General features: G+C 37.3%; 1 protein-coding gene across 2 annotated transcripts in view; it reads left to right on the forward strand.

The window, feature by feature from the left end:
• Window positions 1-8063: 8063 nt before the first annotated feature.
• The window catches only part of SDAD1 (SDA1 domain containing 1), a 29105-nt gene continuing 13706 nt past the window's right edge, over window positions 8064-23462 (forward strand). The window contains exons 1-12 of one of the 2 annotated variants that reach the window (XM_055313101.1): window positions 8064-8301; window positions 10470-10574; window positions 11003-11101; window positions 13151-13261; window positions 14963-15034; window positions 15112-15212; window positions 16620-16677; window positions 17488-17562; window positions 18887-18988; window positions 19534-19603; window positions 20266-20369; window positions 22430-22487. In XM_055313101.1, coding sequence (XP_055169076.1) covers window positions 8212-8301; window positions 10470-10574; window positions 11003-11101; window positions 13151-13261; window positions 14963-15034; window positions 15112-15212; window positions 16620-16677; window positions 17488-17562; window positions 18887-18988; window positions 19534-19603; window positions 20266-20369; window positions 22430-22487 — 1045 coding nt within the window. In that variant the 5' untranslated portion in view covers window positions 8064-8211. Of the gene's footprint in view, window positions 8302-10468; window positions 10575-10929; window positions 11102-13150; window positions 13262-14962; window positions 15035-15111; window positions 15213-16619; window positions 16678-17487; window positions 17563-18886; window positions 18989-19533; window positions 19604-20265; window positions 20370-22429; window positions 22488-23462 lie in introns of those variants that run through there. The other variant, XM_055313103.1, reaches the window with a different exon arrangement.

Below are 23462 nucleotides of genomic sequence, written 5' to 3' on the forward strand. Positions count from 1 at the left end.
TCCAGTTACCCTATGTGGGTCTCTCAGGTTCAGGGCAGACAATAGAAGGGATGCTATTCCTTTTATAACTGAGAAGAACATTCACAATTCTTCCTGCAGCATCCTTGGTGTCATCTGAAACCTGCATCCTTTACCCAGAGATCAGGGTAAAGATCAGGGTAAAGAGAGAGACCCAAGAAAGAGGTAGGTCATACCAGATTGGTAGGTAGCAATTTTTGTTTGTTTGTTTTAAAGATTTTATTTATTGGAGAGAGAGAGAGAAAGCAGAGCAAGAGAGTGTGCCCTAGGTGGGGGGAGTGGCAGAGGAAGAAGCAGACTTCTCACTGAGCAGAGAGCCAGACTCCGGACTCTATTCCAGGACCCTGGGATCACAACCTGAGCCAAAGGCAGATGTGCAACCAGCTGAGCCACCCAGGCGCCCAGTAGGTGGCAGTTTTAATAAGCAAAGGGAACTTAGACACTAGGCTTGTCTTGGGTGGCAACAAGATGAATGTATCTCACACCTGCCCACCAAACCAAAATTGAGTTCAGTCACATATACTGTGCAGGTGTTCTCAACATCACACCATTATCTCAAGACTATGTCCTTAGAGCAGCCTCTGGGAGTTGGAAAGACAAGTGGAACCCATATTTCTGGCAGGAAAGGAAGCAAGGAACCTCCTATCTCCCAGCTCCAGCTCACAGGTCCAATGGAAGGTTCATCTTTCAGTGGCCTTCCTAAATAGGAAAGGAGAAGTGTTCTCATCATTCTTATTTAGTTACTGAAATACATAAGATCCTTGAGGTTGTGGATCCTTGAGGATATCTCAACACAACCTTCATATTATTTGGGGTAGAGAGAGATTTGTTTTTTCCGAATTTTTATAGAAAGAAAAAAAAAAGTAAGGATAATTTATCAGCAAAGAAATAGAGAATTTACACATATTACATGTTTTCTCCCCTGTTAACACTAGTCTTTTTTTCCCCAGAGAGGAGAAATAGACATCCTAAAGACACCAATTCTCTTCATAATGATCTTTTTTGAATTTATTTAAATTTAATTTGTAACCTGTCTTCTAAAAGGGACCCCAAAATCTTTTTATACCTTACTAAAACATATCCAAAAAAACTAGCCACAGCCTATTATATTTCTCATGTGATGGAAAATTATATATAGTGGTATTAGAACACCTTGGGCCCAAGATGGGCATTTTCCTAATGGGTTCCTATGACAATGAAAATCAGGAACATTAATAGTCTTTACATTGTCTAAATTAATCCAGCAGTAACAGCAGATCTTACAGATTAAGGCAATGAACTGCGTTGGTTTCATCTGGCACACCCAAGAAATCTGGCAAAAGAATAAGAACCAGTCTCTGTTTCTTTATCCTTTATGAGATTAAATATTGATAATGTGCAGTGATTTATCTTCAAAGGAGCTATTTCCCCACTATCACAAAATCACCAATATCTTCCAAAACCAACTAAAATGTTATCACCCTTTGAAGTTTTAAGTATAAACACATAAAAAGTAAAAAACCATCAGATGGTTCTTGAAGATTTTGACATAAGAACCTGGCTGTTGTTATTTCAAAGAAAAAAAGCAGAAAGATAGAGGAACTAGTCCCTGCTGGACCTGGGGTTGATATATTTGTCCAGGGGCAGACCCAACAGTTCTCACCGTCCATTGAAGGAGGGGTGGTGGTGGAAATAAGGAACAATGAAAACTTATATTAACCTTGAAAAGAACTTTGCTGTTGAGTTTGTTTGTGGTCATTTTTATCAAATGATAGAATTTTCTTGCTTTAAAAAAAAGCATGAGCTCCCTCCAGTGGCTAATCCAATAGTTTCTAAAATCAAGATATTTTAATTAGAAAAGGACTCACACACACCTGGCTTTTCTGAACATGATTGATATTATTGGCTTCTAACAAGAGAGAAAATAATTAGAATTCACATGTTAGTTACTGATCTTGAAGTAAATTTTGCTGGTGGATGTATATTTTAAGTTTTTACTTTATAAATCAAATCACACAACTGAAGAGGTAGAAGGCACTATAGATTGTGTATCTGTTCATCCAACAAATATTAACTGATTACCTACTATGTGTCATACATTGGTCTAATTGTGGAGGATTGAGCAGTAAACAAAACAAAGTCCTCATTAAATTCATCCTCTAGTGGCAGAGAGACAGACAACAAAAAATTAAGCTAGTAAATACATACTAGGCCAAAGCCTTATAAGAGCTATGGAGAAAAACAGAGCAGAAGGGGGTAAGCAGTGGGAGGCAGGATAGGAAGTCAGGGAAGTCATCTTGTCACCTTGATAACAAGATGTCTCTTGAGTGGAGACCTAAGGCAAGTGAGGGAGCAAGACTTGTGGTTCTTATGTCAAAGTAAGCACCTGTTGTGATGAACACTGGGTGTTATATGTGATGAATCACTAAATTCTATATCTGAAACCAAGATTATACAACATGTTACCTAACTAGAATTTAAATAAAAACTTGAAATCAGGGATGCCTGGGTTGCTCAGTGGTTGAGCATCTCTTTTAGTTCAGGGTGTGATCCCCGGGATTGAGTCCCACATCAGGCTCCCCACAGAGAGCCTGCTTTTCCCTCTGCCTGTGTCTCTGCCTTTCTCTCTCTGTCTCTCATGAATAAATAAATAAAATCTTTAAAAAAAATAATTTCAGAAAGTCTTTTAAAAACTTGAAATCATAAATGAATTAATCAATGCAAATGTATTTCTGTGAGAATTTAAAAAAGAAAACAACTCTAAAAATAAATAAATAAATCTTAAAAAGGGGGGGGCACCTGGGTGGTTCAGTCAGTTGAGCATCTGACTCTTCATTTCTTGATTTTGGCTCAGGTCATGATCTCAGGGTCCTCAAGCTCTGTGTTGGGCTCCATATTCAATAGTGAATCTGCTTGAGATTCTCTCTCCCTGGCCCTCTGCTCCTCCCCACCACATTCACACTCCTGTACAGGCTGGCTCTCTCTCTCTTAAAATAAATACTTTTTTTTAAAAAAAAAGGAAACAGCAAGTGTGAAGGACTTGAGGGTTGATACATTGAAGGTAGGAGGCTATTTTGCCTGGGGCTGACTGGACAAAAGGGAGTGTGATGGGAGAGGAGAAAGAAGCTTGGGATCAGATTATGTATGGCCTCCTCTGCCACTGGAGGACATTAGCTTTAAAGGTGAGGGCATGATCCTAGAGTCCTGGGATGGAGTCCCACGTTGGGCTTCCCGCATGGAGCCTGCTTCTCCCTCTGCCTGTGTCTCTGCCTCTCTCTCTCTCTCATGAAATAAATAAATAAATAAATAAATAAATAAATAAATAAATAAATAAATAATCTATCTATCTATCTATCTATCTATCTATCTATCTATCTATCTATCTATCTAAGTGAGGAGAGAAGTTGAAGGAGCAACCAGATCCCTCTGACCACCACTATAAGAACATACATAATAAGGGGCTAGGGAAGAAGCAGAGTCAAAGCTGTCAAAGGCCAGTTACCAAACTTGTTTCCAGAAGGAGTGAGAGACCAACTGTATCCAATACTGCACCTAAGATAAAGAATGACACTGACCATTGAATTTAGCAACAACAAGGTGATTGGTGATCTTGATAAAAAGTTTTAGTGGAATGGTGGAAGCAAAGGATGGTTGGCAGTTTCTTAAAAAGTTAAATAAAACCTATCATATCATCCAGCCATCCACTCCTAGGCATTTATCAAGAGAAATGAAAATGTATGTCCACATAAAGACTTGAACAGAAATACTGATAGCCAAAAACTGAGAACAATTCAAATAGTCAATAGGTAAGTGGACAAATAAATTGCATTATAGTCATATGATTAAATGTTACTCAAGAATAAAAGGAATGAATTATTAATATACACACACAACATGGATGCATTTCAAAATTATTATGCTAAATGAAAGAAGTCTGACACAAAAGAATAAAGGGTGGCTCAGTTAGTTAAGCGTCTGCCTTTGACTCAGGTCATGATCCCAAAGTCCTGTGATTGAGCCCCCATCGGGTTCCTTGCTCAGTAGGGAGTCTGCTTCTCCCTCTGCCCCTCTCCCGCTTCTGCTCTTTCGCTCAAGTAAATAAATAAAATCTTAAAAAAAGAAGAACGTAGGATTCCATTTGCATAAAATTTCTGCAAATGCAATCTTATCTACGGTGACAGAAAGCAACAGCATGTTTGTCTGGGGATGGTGGAGGCCAAGGAAACTTGGGGATATCTTCATTATCTTGATGGTAATAATGGTTTTGTGGATGCATACACACACATCAAAACTGATGAAATTGCACACTTTATGGCCAATTTCTCATACACTAATCACATCACATCTTAATAAATCTGGAAAATAAATACATGATCACAAAAAAATAAAGGATGGGATCTCATGTGGAAGCAGAGGTATTGACCTTAGATGGGCTCAAAGAAATATCACCACCACATGAAACCCATCATCCCCAGATATTATTGTTTTGTATCAGTGAATAGAGTATATTTAGCATCAATTCAATGGAAAATTTCAATTGATCATCATATAGATCACACCTCCATATGACAATGTAATAGTATGAGGTTGGAATGAGAATGGCTTTGTTCAATACTCTCATTTTACAAGGATATATTCCCTAAGGAATACCACAAAGCTCTTTTACACAGATGATACTAATAATTCTTATGGAATTACTACCTGTCTCAATTTGAGTTAGTTTCTTTGTTCTCTATATATCATCCCCCCAGCATATCAAAACTTTATACAGCTTTCAAGACCTATCTCAAGTACACCCATCTTCATGAAACTTTTCCTTACTTCTCAAAACAACCATAATCTCTCCTTCCTTTATCTCCTTCCTTTAATATCTCCTTCCTAATCTCTCAAAGCTTCATTGTACCCAGCCAAAACACTCCTTGGTAGGACTACCCATCTCACTGACCAAGAAGATAAATGTATTAGTATTACATTGTTTGGAACTTCTATAAAGCTAATTCAGCTGGGAGGTGAACCCATTTGCGCTTCCACACCCTCTTTCCTCCTACTGTTTGTAATAGAGATTTAATGGCTCAAGATGTGTTCAAACTGCTGTCTGGACTATCATAACCCACCCCACCCAAAAGGCGCCCCAAATAAAAATATAAGAAGAGTGTGCTTCTAATGCAATCAAAACAAACCAGCCCCCAGTCTTGGTGCCTTTAATAAAGAGATACTTATTCCATTTGAATCCAGATGATTTGATCCATTTTATAATTACTATAGGGTCTCTTCTGCAAAGGTATTAAGGAGATTTTCTTTCCTAGAATAATTCATTTCAAGTTAAAAGTTATCTGGGATCAGAAAAAGATGGAAAGTTCCTTTGCCAATTCAAGACTAAATATAGAAATGAATATGGAGTTTTCTTTTTTAAAAAATATTATTTATTCATTTATTCATGAGAGACACACAGAGAGAGGGAGAGACACAGGCAAAGGGAGAAGCAGGCTCCACACAGGGAGCCCAATGTGGGACTCCATCCCAGGACCCTGGGATCACAACCTGAGCCAACCAGGCATTCCTAGAGTTTTCTTGATGTTAATCTGGTTCATATACATTAAACATATGCAGATTATGTTACATACAATATAGCCATTGTTTAATATTTTAAAAATACATATTCAGTTAGTCATTCTCAGCCTTAGTTTTCTCATAAACTTATATGCCCTCCTTAGATGAGCACAGAAAGCTTTTCATCATTAGGATATCATAACCTCAGCTGACTCACTTTCCTCATCTCCTTCCCTGCTGTATTACTCTCCTCCTAACATTTAATCACACCAAACTTCTAGCTATCCCTTAAATCCACCAGATTTTTTCAAGCCTTTGTACCTCTATACAGGCTTTTCTTTTCTTTTCTTTCTTTCTTTCTTTCTTTCTTTCTTTCTTTCTTTCTTTCTTTCTTTCTTTCTTTCTTCCTTCCTTCCTTCCTTCCTTCCTTCCTTCCTTCCTTCCTTCCTTCCTTCCTTTCTTTCTTTCTTTCTTTCTTTCTTTCTTTCTTTCTTTCTTTCTTTCTTTCTTTCTTTTTCTTCTTTTTTAATGTAGAAAGCCTTTCTTTCCTTCCTCCAGAAAAACTCTTCATCTTTCAGGATTTCAACCAACTAGTACCATAACTATGAAACATTCTGGTTCCTCTAGACTGGGTTGTCCTTTCCATGGCTTCCACTACTCTACTGTAAGAACATTTTTATTCATTTTAAAAACGCTTGTCTATTTGTCTCCCTTTTCAGTCTATGACTACCCTGAGGACAAATGCCCATGCTTCATTTATCTTTGTATTCCTTGTACCTACCCTAGTGCCTGACATATAGATGGCAAACAAAAGTTTGTGACATGACCTGAGTGTTCTATTCTTGTCATATTTTTGTAATTAAAGAGTCATAGTACATAAGTTTATGATTTTGATAGGAATTCTATTAAATAATTTCAAATTTTTTTCAATATATTTCATTTTTAGGATACTTTTCCTAGTACAACCTAATCAAAAACGTTTTTTAATCTAAATCTATGAATGGGCTTTTTAAAAAACTTATTTACTCATTTAAGCCATCTCTACATCCAAGGTGGGCCTTGAACTCATGACCCTGAGATCAAGAATCCCCAGCTCTACAGACTTAGCCAGCCAGATGGCCCTCCGAATATGCTTTAAAAAGAGAAAAAAATATTGTCCAAACATAGCTGAAAAATAATGGTGGTTTGCACAACATTCTTGATTTTGTTTGTGCTCAGGTGATTATAGAGTTCTCTTGTTTTGGGCTCACTCTATTCAGTTCTGTGATGACCTGGACAGAAATGAAGTTGGTGTTTTGTAAATTTTTTTAAAATTTATTTATTTTAATAATCTCTACACCAATGTAGGATTTAAACTCACAACCCTCAGATCCAGAGTAGCATGCTCTAGCCCACTAAGCAGCCTGGTGCACCTAAAATTGTTTACCTTAAGCAGAAGAATACCACTGCCCCTCTATTAATGCCAGACCAGTTACCAGATGATAGATAGCAATGAGGTTTTTGGGGTTTTTTTTGTTTTTTTTCCATCTAGTTACAATCAAAACTGCCTGGGCTGAAATCCCAGCTCCCACACCAGCTATGAATTTGGGCAATTTGTCTGAGCCTATTTCCTCCTCTGTAAAGTGCAGATAATTATAGTACCTAATTTAGAGCGCTTTTCTGAGAATTAAATAAGTTGATACAAGTTAAGTGCTTGGAACAGTGCCTGGCAGAGTGAGTGATCAGGCATATTTTTGTATCAACACCTTAACTCAATCATTCATTCATTCATCACACTTGCTTTTCGAATAACCCGCATCTGATTTTAAAACTCTGGCTGAAGAATACTTAAAAGATTATAACAACATCCTTTAAAAGATTTTAACAATTTGTCCTTTAAATACAAATTAATTTGCATTTTAAATCAGCATGATTATATTTTATCCAGGCCACAACCTTTTCCCTAGTATGGGTCACGGTGGGTTGAAACAACCAAAACAAATGGCAGTTAAAGTTATAGCAAGGGACGCCTGGGTGGCTCAGCGTGATCCGGGGTCCCGGGATCGAGTCCCACATTGGGATTCCGGCGTGGAGCCTGCTCCTCCCTCTGCCTGTGTCTCTGCCTCTCTCTCTCTGTGTCTCTCATGAATAAATAAATAAATAAATAAAATCTTAAAAAAAAAATAAAGCTATAGTAAAAAAGTAACTTACGCACCTCATCGCTCTTCCCCCGCCCCCACTCTAAAATAGCATAATGCTATCCACTCCCAAAGGAAAAAGTTTCTGCTCTTAGGCTGTGGGATTTAAAAAATATAATAATCCTTATCTGTTTCATAGGAGTGTCAGAATAATGAGAAAACTAATATGTGTGGGAAAAAAATTGCATTTCAGATTTCAGAAACGCTAGGTAGAGCAACGATTGCCAGAGAGGGAAAACAAAACAAACCTCGTGTAAACCCTTGTTGAACATTTCGGCAGTGGGAGAAATTTGACACTCTCAGGCTCCCGTAATCCCGCTCCCCCCCGCCCTGCAGGAGACAAGATGGCGCCGCCTGCTGAGCTTCCCTTGTGCTGTTTCCGGTCGCTCTCGGAAGGACGAGTCCCACCCGTAGCCGACGCTGCTGGCGGTTGCTAGCGGTGAGGTGCTTCTTCAGACCGCTTCTTGCGAGCGACTCCGCAACCAACATGTCTAACAGAAACAATAACAAGCTGCCCAGCAACCTGCCACAGTTACAGAATCTGATCAAGCGAGATCCGCCAGCTTACGTCGAGGAGGTGGGAGTGGGAGTGCGGCGCGGCGCGGCGAGAGGCTGGGGGGGAGTGGAGTGGAGCAGGGATCCTGGCAGATTTTCCGGTTAGGTTCAGGTGTCCCTAGGGAGGAGCGAAGAGGTTGAGGAAGGGACGTGTCCTGGAGTTGGTTCCCCACCTCATGGAAACTTAGTGCCATTTGGATTTTCTGAACTACATGGTAGTCCCGGCTGCCTCGGAAAGACCCTTAAAGAAAGATTATATATATATATTTATTTACTTTTATAAAAAATATAAAAATATACATATATTATTTTTTTATTGTTTTATATTTTTATAAAATAAAAATAAAATAAAAATAAATATATATAAAATAAAAATAAATATATATATTTATTTTTGTTTTTATAAAAAATATAAAAATATACATGTATTATTTCTTATTGTTTTGCTTTAGGGTTTATCTCCCGACCTCATAGAGGCGGAGAGACAAATGGCTTCTCCCCAAACTCCAACTTGACGCAGATTTTTCAGCCTTTTGCTTTCAGAAACCCCGAAGTTGAATCAGTCGGTAACACTTGAGGAGCTTGCGTTAGAATGAATGCCTTCCGTTGGCGCCTGTTTCCAAGAGCCGGAAACGGACCTCCAGGCCTGAGATTGCAAGCGGGCAGGGGGGGCAGTTACGGAGCTGGAGAAGGTGCCCATCTGGAGGGATGCCTGTGCTCTGTCAGTAGCACAGGGAACAAAGAGGGCGCTTCCTGGGCGGAAGAAAACGAGACAGCAGTGCGTCAGGAGAGAAACAGTTTTCCAGAGAGCATCGGAATGACTGGGCTACTTTAAAAAGTGTGATGCCCTCGCCCCACCCAAGAGTTCTTGATTTCCTTGGTCCGGGGGTTAGAGAGAGGGAAATGAGGGATGGCCTGGGAGTCCTGGACGTTTGTGGTGACTGATGAACACAAGGGGCTTAGTGGCACAAGTACTCATCATCTCAAGACAGATAGTTGTGGCTGAACCATGAATAAGATGGGGAAGAAGTGAGATAAGGAACTTGCCACCCAGATCCAGGGCCCTCTCCTCATTCCTGCCAATGGTAGTGTGAGTCAAGAAAGCAGGGTCTTAGCTGAAGCGTGTAGGAGTTGTAGGTCTTTTTCTTGACGCTCTTGGAGAAAGCTGGAGGCCTAAGAGTTTTGTTGGAGTTGTTTTTTGACCATGCTAAGTTTAAAATGTCTATTAGATAACTAAACACAGATACAAGGCATTGAAGACATGAATTTGGAGCGCACTTAGGACCACTTAGGACTGCTAACATAAAGAAATACTGATTCTCAGGGTGCCTAGGTGGCTCAGTTAAGCCTCTGACTCTTGATTTCAGCTCAGGTCATGATTGCAGAATCCTGGGTTGGAGCCCTGCCAGGGCTCCCCTTTCAGAGGGGAGTCTGCTTGAGGACTCTCCTCCCTCTGCCCACCCTGCCTCCCACCCACCCGCACTATCCCCCCCCCCCATGGTCTCTCTGACTCTCTCTAAAAGTAAGTAAATAAATATTTAAAAATAATACTCCCCTAGTGTCTCTCTCTCACAATTTAAAGCTGTGGTCTAGGGCTGGAGAGTGGATGTAGGGCATGGAACTGAGGCCTGGTGAGTTCCAACATTAGATCGTTGGGTTGTTGTTAGAATTAAATATAAGTGAAATAATGTATGTAATGACTTAAACATACAGTAAGTGCTAAATAAGTGTAAGCTATTATCGTTATTGCTGTCTGTTGCTTTTGGCTGCTGATACATCCTATCTAGAACTCCAGGATAAAATCTTAATCATTATTTAAAGGAAGAGGGTAATTTTGACTGGAGAGTTTTACATAGTTGTGATATTTTCTTTTTCTGACCTATATTTTTCTGCTGCTGTGAGTGCTCTATATACTGAATCTGAGTTTTTGACTCTTTTCTTAACGTTCCTTATACCATACCACCTACATTTCTAATGATAAAGGAATGGGTCTTTAGATTACCAATGATGTGTCCACGTTTTTCAAAACTTCTTTTGAAGAATGCAGGTAAAGGAAAGATGTTTCTACACACTTTTGCCAATTCCCCTTTTCCATGCGACTATCAGAGATGTATACTAAGTAATTTCTTGTTCTTTACTGAGAAAGTCATATAATAGAATGTGACCGACTTAAATTTTATTTTTCTACAGTTTCTACAGCAGTATAATCACTACGAATCCAATGTGGAGATTTTTAAATTACAACCAAATAAACCTAGCAAAGAACTGGCAGAGCTAGTGATGTTTATGGCACAGGTAAGATGATTTCTGAGTAAAACAAAAACAATGAAAAATTGTTTCATACAGTTTGCAGAATATTTTTCCAGTAATACCCAATATTATTCCATTCAGGAATGGAAACGTAATTTAAATTTTTTTTTTAAGTTTCCTCTTTTTTGCAAATTTTATTTTCTCCCTGAGCTGAATTAGATTTCACTGGAGCTTTTTGCAGAACTAACTGAAGCAAAACTTTCAGATTGTTTGGTTCTTTTTCAAATTCATTATAAGAGCAGATTCTAAATCATGGTCAGAGAAATTAGCATGTAGAATAAAAAGAAATTATTTGAAACCATCTATTTCTATCAAACAGGCTTTTACTCTCCTTTTGCAGAACATCATATATATGTGCATATGAGTTATAGGAGAGAAAGAGAAACTTCAGAAGAACCTTTGCTTTGTTACAGATTGGTCACTGCTACCCAGAACATTTAAGTAACTTTCCCCAAGAGCTGAAAGATCTTCTCTCCTACAATCACACTGTCTTGGATCCAGATCTTCGAATGGTAGGTTCAGTATTTGGATTGATATATTGTGCTGTGTTTATGTGAGAACAGCCTCAGCTAAATATCTTCTTAGAATGTAAATGAGAATGTGTCACCTGTCCTTAAAATCTTTCCGTGGCTTCTATTTATATTTAGAGTAAAACTCAAACTTATTAACATGGCCTATAAGTCCCTACGTGATCTACTTCTTTCCAGTATTTGAAGATTTTATTTTTAGAGGCGCCTGGGTAGCTCAGTTGGTTAAATGCCTGCCTTTAGCTCAAGTCATGATCTCAGGGTCCTGGGATGGAGCCCCTTTTCAGCGGCGATTCTGCTTGTCTCTCTCCCTCTGCTAGAGCCCTAGCACCTAAAAGGTTGTCCTCCCAGCCAAATAGTGGTACCTGACTAACCCAGAGGTCCAAAAGCCTGATGCAGGACTTGATCCCTGGACCCTGGGATCACACCCCAAGCCAAAGGCAGAGACTCAACCACTGAGCCACTCAGGCATCCCTGCATGCATTGTTAAATAAATAATTGAGTGTATGTTTCTTTATATGATTTTTTAATGATGATTAATAGGTTTTTAAAAATAATTAATGGATATTTCCTTTGCTGGGAAACAAGGGATTGAGTCTGTGTAATTAACATTCCTCTTTTTAATTGGCAATTGTGATAACCACTAGTCCTTAACAACTGCTGGACTTTCTGCTTAGTGTATTTATTATTTTCCCAGGAGTTTTTGAATCATTCCCAAGTTTTTCCTGCTTAACACAGATAGAACAGACTGTGTTTCTTAATGGAAGAAACAAAATACCTATATAGGTTAACTGTTACTTTAATGAAATCAATAAAATTGATTTTCTTGTGTTTCTCTTTCTTTAACATTGTAACCTTTTTATGTCTTTTTTTTTTTTTTTTAAAGATTTATTTATTTGAGGGGCACCTGAGTGGCATAATGATTGAGCATCTGCCTTTGGCTCAGGTTGTGATCCCAGGGTCCTGGGATCAAGTCCCACATCAGGCTCCCAGTAGGCAGCCTGCTTCTCCCTCTGCCTATGTCTCTGCCTCTCTCTGTGTCTCTCTCATGAATAAATAAGTAAAATCTTTTAAAAAGAGAGAGAGAGAGATTTATTTATTTGAGAGAGAGAGAGAGCTTGCAGAGGGGATGGAAAGAAAAATTGTAAGCAGACTCCGTGCTGACCATGGAGCCCAACACATGGCTCAATCTCACCACCCTAAGATCACGACCTATGCCAAAACCAGGAGTTAGACATTTAACCAACTGTATCACGTACCTAAGTCCTTTTTATTCATTTCTTTTTTTAAAGCATTATTTATTATTTTTTGTTCAAATTGTTATCATTTGGCCAGTGGGAGCTTCTCAGTCCTTTTGGCAAAGCCCCTTCCTTATATTTTTGAAAGATCCTTACATTCTGGCGGAATAGTTCCAAAACCATTTTTACTGCTTTTTGTGCCCCAAGACTTGAGAATCATCTATTCTCCAAGAATTACCTGTTCCATTAATGGAGAATGGTAGTAGAAGCCAAACCTTGGGTGATATGGGTACTCATGAAAGTTGGTGTAAGCAGGAGTGCTACAAATGCTGTTAGGTGATTGATGGTACTAACACTACTGCTAAGGAATGCCTTATAAGGTCACAAATTCAAATTGATGATTTCAGTTCTGTTCTTGTTACCTCACCTTTCTTATCTTTGTGCATTCATTGTGCACAGTAGGAGTTTGTACTTTCTTGAGACACTTGGCCTCCATATGTAAAGTAGCCCTCCCTCAGTCACTGTGTATCAATTATATTACCCTGTTTTACTTTCTTCATGATATATTTCAATGTCTGAGATACCCTGTTTACATGCTTCCTTGCTCCTCTATCCCCTCTTCCACCCCACTCCCATGTAAGGTTCGCGATGACAGAGAATGACTTTCTGTTTTCATGCACAGAATAGTGCCTAATTAGTAGAAGATACCACACTCTTTTAGGATATACATACTCCCTTTTCTCATCTTAATTTCATCATCATCGTATAGTAGTATGTTTTCTTTTTTCTTCCTTAGACATTTTGCAAAGCTTTGATCTTGCTGAGAAATAAGAATCTCATCAATCCATCAAGTTTGCTAGAACTTTTCTTTGAACTTCTGCGTTGTCATGATAAGCTTCTGCGAAAGGTAAGGAGCAAAATTGCTTTTTCACCCCTTATTTTTCACTTTTCCATGCAGTGACATTAAACTTGTAGATTGAATTCTTGATGTTATTGGATACAGTTAAAAATAATTTTAACAGGAAAAAAATCAACACTTGTGTGCATGCAATATAGTGCTAATAGCTAATAACATTTATTGAGTGCTTACTTTTTACCAGGTACCATTCAGAGATTCTTAGATGTTCATCTATTTACTCACAAAATGCACTAGGGTTTTTTGTTACCATTATTTTAGAGATGAAAAGGCTGAGGCACAAAGAAGTAGAATGAGATACCCTGAATCATGGGACATGTTAGTGGGAGGGCAGGAATATAAACCCACGTATTGTATCTCCAGAACCCGTGCCTTTTTCAACTGTGCTATACTGACTAGCTAAATCAGAGCACAGACTGGACACTCATAGCTATAAAAGCCCCCACACTATTTCCCAAAACACTTTTTTTTTTGTTATTAAATATTTCCCTGTGATTTGGTGTTTGCTTTTATAAGTAAGACCAGAAGCCGAAGGTTTGTGAAAGAAATTTAAGGAAGAAAAATTTAAGCTTATATTTATTAACTTAAAAAAATTTTCTTTTTCCCAAGTGTTAAGAGACTGCCACCTCTTGATTTTAGCAATTGTGAACTTCTTGATTCTAACTGTAGGATAAAAGTTGTCTATGGAACCATATTTTGGTCACCAGTGGTTATTTGTATACTGGGTGGGGGCTAAGTAAATGGAGCAACTTTCCTTTTTTTGAATAACTTTATTGTGATATAATTCACATGCAATTCATTTATTGAAAATACACAGTTCAGGGGATCCCTGGGTGGCGCAGCGGTTTGGCGCCTGCCTTTGGCCCAGGGCGTGATCCTGGAGACCCGGGATCGAATCCCACGTCAGGCTCCCGGTGCATGGAGCCTGCTTCTCCCTCTGCCTGTGTCTCTGCCTCTCTCTCTCTCTGTATGACTATCATCAATAAATAAATAAATAATTAAAAAAAAATACACAGTTCAGTGGTTTTTAGTATATTCACAGAATTTGCAACCATCACCACAATCAATTTTGGAATATTTTTATCCCCCCTCAAAAAGAAACCCCGTACCCATTTGCATTCCCTCCCCATTTACCCATCTCTGTCTGGCCTGTGTAGCCATCAGTCTACTTTTGGCCTCTATAGATTTGTCTTCTCTGGGTATTTCATATAAATGGAATCACGCAATACATAATATTTGTGTCTGGCTTCTTTCACTTAGCATCATTCTTTCAGGGTTCATCTATGTTATTGCATGTATCAACGCTTCATTCCTTTTTGTTGCCAAATAATATTCCGTTATATGGGTATACCATATTTTGTCCATTTATTGGTGAATGGACAGTTGTTTCCACTTTTTAGCTATTATGGATAATGCTGCTGTGAATATTTGTGTGGATATTGGTTTGGAACTATCATTTTTCTTGGATATATAACTAGAGGTGGAATTGTTGGGTTATATGGTAGCTCTTTGTTTAACATTTTCAGGGCAACTTTTGTATTTTAGCTGCTGCTTTTGTTTTGTTTATGGTATCTTGTTATAGAATGAAAAGTAGGTAAGATTAAATTCTCCCATACTTTTGTACTTTGCTCCAAACTGAGCAAGGTTAGAAATGTTAATTAATATTTGTATGTTTTTGTTTCTTTTCCTCAGACTTTATACACACATATTGTCACTGATATCAAGAATATAAATGCAAAACACAAGAACAATAAAGTGAATATTGTAAGTACTCTTTTGTTTTCCATGTTTGCAGCATGTACCAGCAATGTATCATATTGTCTTCTCCTCTTTTTCTTTAGGTGTTGCAGAATTTCATGTACACCATGTTAAGAGATAGCAATGCAACTGCAGCCAAGATATCTTTGGATGTGATGATTGAACTCTACAGAAGAAACATCTGGTAATATATATATGTATTTGTCTCTTGAAGACCCATTACTACAGAGTACATACACAAATATTTTCTGGATTTTGAGCTCTTTAATATACTTCTCTTATAGATTAAGTTGGAATTAAAAATAGAGAGCAATCCAAAAACTAATAACATTGGCTACCATTTCTTGAGCCACTTACACCTCATAATACCTCATTCAACCTTTAGAACAATATAATGCAGGTTATCTGGAATTATCCCTGTTTCATAGGTAACAAAACTGAAGTTCATATAGTGTAAGCTTAGTTGCTAGTCAAGGGTAGAGCTGAAATTCAAATCCAGATATCAGACTCTGAATTCTGTGCACTTTCTACTCTGTCACTTTGAAGATTTTTACATTAGTTTATCCCATGTATATAAAGTATCACATTCTGTAAACTTTGATTTGTTGGTACTTTGCTCCCAATTCATGTCTTTTGCTTTTCTTATTCACTATTTTTTTTTACTATTAAAGTAATACTTATTGCAAAAAAAAAAAAAAAATGGAAGAAGCTAGAAAGTGTTTTTTTTTAACTTTTTGATAGTTTTACCACCCAGAGATAATCAATCACTGTTGATAGCTTATGATATTTTCTTGCTTTTTCTTTTTTTTTTTTTTTTAATTTTTTTTTTTAAGTTTTTTTTTTTTTTTTTTTATTTATGATAGTCACAGAGAGAGAGAGAGAGGCAGAGACACAGGCAGAGGGAGAAGCAGGCTCCATGCAGGGAGCCCGATGTGGGATTCGATCCTGGGTCTCCAGGATCACGCCCTGGGCCAAAGGCAGGCGCCAAACCGCTGCGCCACCCAGGGATCCCTTGCTTTTTCTTAAATGTGAATTTTTTAAAGATTTATTTATTTGAAAGAGAGAGGAGCATATGCACACACAAAGCAGGGAGAGGATCAGAGGGAGAGGGAAATCCTCAAACAGACTCCCCCTGAGCTCCAGATGGGGCTTGATCCCAGGACCCTGAGATCATGACCTCAGCTGAAATCAAGAGCCAGCCACTTAACAGATGCCCCCTTTAACATGAATTCTTAAATATGGTTGCAATTTTGCAATACTATTAAGTTTCTATTTTTTGTTTCTCTTGTCTTCAGTAGATTTCCTGTGTCATTAAAAATTCTTCAAAAAAATCCATATTAAATGGCTGCATAATTTTCTGACATAGGCTGGGCTAATGTTGAATTAAATGTTTACCTAAGGTTGACAATTTAGTGATCTGTGGTGTTTTTTAGCAATCCATGACTATTTATTTATTTACTTACTTATTGCAACTCACAACTTTTTTATACTATGGAGTCTAACATGTTGGAAATATATTTTGCGCCATTGTCAGTGCTATGAAATGCAATAGAATGAATTTACTTTGAAACACTCATTTGTCTTACCCCAGGAATGATGCCAAAACTGTCAATGTGATCACAACTGCATGTTTCTCTAAGGTCACCAAGGTGAGTGTCTATAGGGCTATGTGAAGGCACTGTCTTGAGTAGTCCCAGTTCTCCAAATGGAAGGTGTAAGAAGATGGGCATATGAACAAGAGGTACTGTATGGGCATGCAGTTCATGTTTAGTAAAGCTCTCTTTGTGTTTAGGCTGCTTTCCTGGTTCACCTGTGCTTTAGAAGGGCCAAAGTTAGGAGTTTTTTAAATGCTTTGTATTAAATGATAGCCTTAGTGTTTGACTATTCTTTTAAGGGCCCAGCATAGCTGAAAGAAATTTAAGAACGTGTTTGACTTTCCGTTAGAAAGGCTTCAATGTCACTTTTCAGAGCTTGGGTTGGGATGTAGAAATTCCTGGCAGTCTATTTAAAGGATAACTATGTAGAGCCTGGCTGTTTTTATCTAAAAATAACTTTTTAAATTATATACACTTTCAGGACAAAAAATGCTATGACAACGTTATGTTTTAATTAGGAAAAATGAGGGGCTTTGGGTGACTCAGTTAAGTGTCTGCTTTCAGCTCAGGTCGTGATCCTAGGGTTCCAGGATCAAGGCCCACATTGGGCTCCCTGCTCAGCAGGGAGCCTCCCTCTTCCTCTCCCTCTGCCCCTACCCACAGTGGTGCTCTCTTTCTTGCGCACACTCTCAAATAAATAAAATCTTTAGAAAAAATTTCTTGAGAAAAATGTACCCAAATCCCACCAGTCTAATTCTGTTCCTTCGGATCCTAGTTCTGTGCATGAATAATGCATAAACAAAAGTATTTATTCTTCGTTGTAAGCCAGGATAAGTGATTAACTTTGTTCTTATTGGTCTTTAGATATTAGTTGCTGCTTTGACATTTTTCCTTGGGAAAGATGAAGAGGAGAAACAGGACAGCGACTCAGAATCCGAGGTTAAACATTCAACCATAGATGCTTCTGAACTTTACAGTAGTCTATCTGATTTCATTATTACTGTTGGTACAGATTATAAAATCCATGACTTCTCAAGTTAGAAAGAAACTTACATGATACCTTTGTCCTTTATTGTGTTCTGCCATGCTGAGACTTTATTCTGTTTAGAATTTGTCACTTAACATTCGCTGAGATTGGTTACAGAACTAATAAAAGATTCATTTAGCCTTGTTCTTCGTTCTAAAGCTATACCTTTAACTCACTATAATAAACTTAGAATGAAAATTGCCACCAGCATATTTTTTTGAGATGATGTCAGTATTATAGTATTTAGAGAAGGAGAGGAATAATATTGTGACATCTTTAAAAAGGCAAAATGAATATTTATGATATCATGAAATTTTCTCTATTAAAAAGTATTTTTTACTAAAATAAAAAAAAATCCTTCCCTCTGGTAACAAGAATACTGGAATATGTAATAAGCTCTTTTAATAATGTTATTAAATAATGTGTGAAGGGCAGCCCAGGTAGCTCAGCGGTTTAGCGCTGCCTTTGGTCCAGGATGTGATCCTGGCAACCTGGGATCGAGTCCTGCGTCGGGCTCCCTGCATGGAGCCTGCTTCTCCCTCTGCCTGTGCCTCTGCCTCTCTCTCTGTGTCTCTCCTGAATAAATAAATAAAATCTTAAAATAATAATAATAATGTGTGAATAATATATTCTTATTGCCAGAAATTTACAGATACTATAGATAAAATTAAAGATTTCTTGATCCTATCTTATTTCTACTTCCCAGTTCCATCTTCACAGATAACCATTTTGCTTCCCAGACATTTATATGTGGATGTGTGTATATGTTGTGTGTATATTAGATCTTTGAAGTATATATTAATAAGATGTGTATTATGCTGCAACCTGATTTTTTTTGTGTCATATATATAGATTATACCAATGCAGTTAGGTCATCTTCTATTAGCACATACCTCATTTTTTTTAACTTCTATTTATTTCAGAATATGAATGTATTATATAGCTTAAGCATTTTCCTAATGATACTGTTTCCAGTTTCTTTTTTCAAATAAAAACAAAATTGTATTCTATACTTTGATAAAAGTATATACTATACTTTGATAAAAGCAAAATATAAAAACAAAAATCAGTGCTGCAGTGAAAATCTTTGTACACGTAGGCAAGTTTTTTTTTTTTTTTAATTTGAAGTCATACTCATTTTTGTTAGTGATTGCGTAAGTACAAAAAAGACTTTAAAAGACTTACTATTTGCTTCTATGCAGATTTTCCTTGCTTACAAAGTAGTTTCTTCTTCAGGATGAAGGACCAACAGCAAGAGACCTGCTAGTGCAATATGCCACGGGGAAGAAAAGCTCCAAAAACAAGAAAAGGTTGGAAAAGGCTATGAAAGTGCTCAAGGTGAGGCTTGTACCTGGAAGATGAGATAGGAATCATTAGACTACAGAATATGGAATTTTCAACAAAAGCTGTTTAGAATTTGAAATAAAGAAATGACATTTTTGAAAGACTTAGAAATGTGTGATAAATTTTTAAGTACTGGTTTTTTTTTTAATGATGAAATGTTTTCAGTTCTAACAAAATCTGTGACTTGAATAAATTGATTAAATTCAGTTTTTACTTGTTCGGATCAAGATGACCTATATTAGGGTATTTTTGCTAGACTTATCTTCTCAGAAGAGTACACCAATGAAATACATTTTATATTCTGTAATGTTTAGTCTGAAAACTCATCAATTTGGCCCTTCTCTGTTTTGTATAGTTTGTTTCTAAATTCCTTGCAGTCTCACAGGTGCTATGTGCTGAAACATTACTGAGGTTTAATGTTAAAAGACTAAAACCACCTTTAGTCCTAGTTGAAAGATTTTGAAAACAAATTTGTTGTAGGTTCACCTCCCCCAGTAGTGTGGCATAATGTAAATGTTTTTCCTTTCGTTTTATTTCAGAAACAAAAAAAGAAGAAGAAACCAGAGGTGTTTAACTTTTCAGCTATTCATCTGATTCATGATCCCCAAGGTATTATAATTATGACTTCCCAAATTCCTTTTTGGCTTTATCTCTGCTTGTGACCAGGGAATATAAGATCCGTAGCACTTAATAGACAACCAGTAATTGTTTAGTTGTTATTAGTTGGTTGTAGCCTGGGGGAATTATGTTCTGAAGTTATAATTCCCAGTCCACAGCAAAATAAGAAAAATGTGGAAGAATACTTCTTTACTTCATGTCATTAACAACACAGTAGTGGTAGGACATTGTGCTTGAGTAAATGAAAAATTGAATCTCTTTTGTTGGTGAAGATTCTGATTTAGTAGGTCTGCGGAGGGAGGGGGGCCTGAGATTCTATATTTCTAGCAAGCTACCAGCTGGTAGTGGTCTGTGGACCACACTTTGAGAAGCAAGGCTCTGAGAACTGTTAAGTGGAGCTCCTGTCAGTCACTCAAGATGTTGATGCTAAAAATCTTGGAGATCCTTAAGACTTAACTTTGGGCACCATTGAAAGTACATTTACCTGTGTGTGAATCTTTTCATCTGTGATGCTGCTGTTCTTAACATCCTGGTTCAGCAGAATGATTCCAGGTACGCAGTCACTGATCTAATGACTGCCCTTTCTACACCTGTTGGATAATGTTATACAGACCATGGACTTACACAGTGTACTTCTCTGATCTTCTTTCCAGATTTTGCAGAAAAATTATTAAAACAACTAGAGAGCTCTACGGAGAGGTTTGAGGTGAAAATGATGCTCATGAACCTCATCTCCAGATTGGTGGGAATTCATGAGGTTCGAATTACATTATGTTTCTCATTTTAGTGAATATTAGAATTCTTGGTGAAAGGAAAGCCACTAAGGTAGAACAATGGCTTAATTTTATCCCTCGAAACTATTTAAACCTATACAGTTTATAGAAGAATAAAATCTTTCACTCCAAAATAGCAATTTTTATCACTTTGTTTTTTTATCAGTAAGTATGGATGTTAAATTGTACATATATTCAATTTATGGACAGACTATTTTGTGTTCTATTTTTCTAGTTGTTTTACATATACATTTTTCTGAGCCAACATAATCCGTGTATTTTTATTGACTATTACTACATTTTGCAGTGTGTTTATTCCTTTATAGCTTTCCTGACTTCCAGACCTCTGGTAGGAGATTATCATTGTTTGCAAAGCTGAATTTCCTGGTCATTTATTTCATTTTGAATTAAATTGTAGGAGATCCTTGGTGGTATAATGTGTGTGTGTGTGTGTGTGTGTGTGTGTGTGTGTGTGTGTGTGTGTGTATATATGTCAAATCACTATGCTGTATATATACACACACACAGATATGCGTACATATGTGTGTATATATATATATATATATATATCTGTATAGTGTGTACATAGTGGAAACTTCGCACATACTCATGGACTCACTGACATTGTAGAAAAAGAGATTTCCAAAAAATGAGGCCATGAAGAAATGGCCATTGAGGTTGTTCTGTATCATTTTGCTCTGGAGACGTGCTGCTCTGTATGTCATTAAATGTATTGCTTTCTTCAAAAGATTTTTTTATTTTTTAAAGTTTAATTGATTGATTGATTGATTGATTCTTATGTAATCATGCCCAACATGGGGCTTGAACTCGTGACCCTGAGATCAAGAGTTGCATGCTCTTCCAACTGAGCCAGCCAGGCACCCCATTCAAAAAGTTTATTTAAAGAAAAAAAATAAAATAAGCTTGCTTACTGAAAATCTAGCAGTGTCAATATGTATTCAATTAAAAATGAAAGTATATGGATTGAAAACACTTGTCCCCTTTTTCTAAGTAAAACTTAATATCTTAAAGAATAAGATACTTTTTCTCCATGAGCTGTAGTCCCACAGCAGGATTACCAGGTCAATTTATGTTATATTTGTGCAAAAATATCATGTCAGGCCTGAATTTAAGCTTGATAGGAAAGCAAAAGTGATGTGTAATTTAAGCATGGTTTGATTGAAATGATGTTAGAGCTTCACAACTGACTGTAGTTGAGCATCCATCTTTATATTGAACCTGAATCTTCCTTATTACTTGTATGATCATGGTTTTGCTTTGTGGCTAAATAGAAAAAAATAATTGATTCTGACATGTTGAACTTTGGGAAGGACCAGTCCATTTCCAAAGTTTCTCTCCTTGTTAAAAGATTACAGCTGCTTCAGTGAACGTTTTGTAATGTATATTAATGTCAAATCACTATGCTGTAAAACCTGCAACTAATATACGTCAACTACAACTAAAAAAAAAAAAATACAGTTTCTTTAATAACTAGATGCTGTCACCTTTATTTATGTAGACTCCAGAGTGCTAGTGTTTTCTCGGTCAAACATAGAGCTTGGAGTATATCGAGTGTGATTGTGGACTGGTGTCCAGTAATGAAATGAGAACTGTTGGGGCTTTGGTGATTAAATAATACTGGGTGCTATTCAGATTTTGAGTTACTATTCTATGCCTTGCTTTGGATCCTTAATATCATTGCTATCCCTTCTATAATCCATAATCCTCTTTATCTTTGAAGGCTTAAAGTTATCTCTGTAGCCACACCAATTTTAAAAGTAGAAATGTTACATTTTGGTTGCCTCTTTTCCCCTTGGTTTATTCTGCATGTACGTTTTTCTTCCTTACCATGAGAATGGCAGCTGCACAGCCTCCCTTTCCTTGGGTAATACAGCACATTGAATAATGAATGCTTGTTGAGGAAAACAAAAGTAAAAAGTGGCCCCTAGTTAGTTGAGCTTGGTGATAAAATTGCGTTAAGGAGAAATAAAACTCTACAGCTTGAGTTACATAAATAAAAGTCTGTGCATTCTTTGTTCCACAGCTTTTTCTCTTCAACTTCTATCCCTTCGTACAAAGATTTCTGCAGCCCCACCAAAGAGGTAAGCTTCCCACTTCCTTTGGTGAACTTGGGTTAGAATAACCATCCATGCCTTTTGTTTTGGAATTATTAAAGGCAAAGAGTTAGGAGTAAAGTGTGCTCTGTTTCAGAGAAGCAGAGGGAAACCCTTATGTTTTCTTTTCCACTGTCTGTCATGGGTTAATTGTTCTGCTTATCAACTTTAAGAAACAGTTATTTTTGGAATACAAAAAGCTGGATTCTTAAAGCATGTCTTTTTGTAATACCATAAACAAGTAGAAAGTTCTAAAAAAGAAGTCTGACCTATAACTGTAATAGATACCAGAATTTTATCTTACTGTTATCATTGCCCTCGTGTGTATTGTCAGTTAAAAACAATGTAACAGCAGGAAAGAAGAGATGATTGCTTTTGCCTTTAAACTTGAACCAAGATAGGAAGGAACCCAGCATGTTGAATACCTAATATGAGCCACGTGATGTGCTAAGTGCTTTACAAATGTCATCTCATCAAATCCTTACTTTAATCCTATGAGATGTAGAAATAAAAAGAACAGGGTCACTCAGCAAATAAATGGCAAAGTAGGATTCACCTCACTTCTTTTGCCAGAGGCCTTGTTCCTAATATATACTGCCACTTTGAAGGGAGAGCATGTGTATATATTTATGTTTGTAGTTCTTCACTTAGTGATTTCTAGGCTGGACACTGAGTTAGACACTAAGAATTCCACAGAAAATGTAAAGCAATGTCCTCTCCTTCATAGAGGTTACATTCTGGAGGGAGAGCCAGAGAGTGCTCTGTGTACAGTGTCCAGGTGAAGATACATATTTTGAGGAAAAAGGAAGAATAAAGATAATACAGAGTACTGGAGCAGGATCTAGTTTAGATTATGTCAGGAAAGACATTTTGACAAGGCAGCAATTGAGCAGGGACCTGAGGGAAATGAGGGAGTGAGCCATGCAGGGTTCTGGGGATTGGCTGTTCTGGGTGGAGTAAGCA

Source organism: Nyctereutes procyonoides, unplaced genomic scaffold (genome assembly GCF_905146905.1).
Source record: "Nyctereutes procyonoides isolate TBG_1078 unplaced genomic scaffold, NYPRO_anot_genome, whole genome shotgun sequence".
NCBI lineage: Eukaryota > Metazoa > Chordata > Mammalia > Carnivora > Canidae > Nyctereutes > Nyctereutes procyonoides.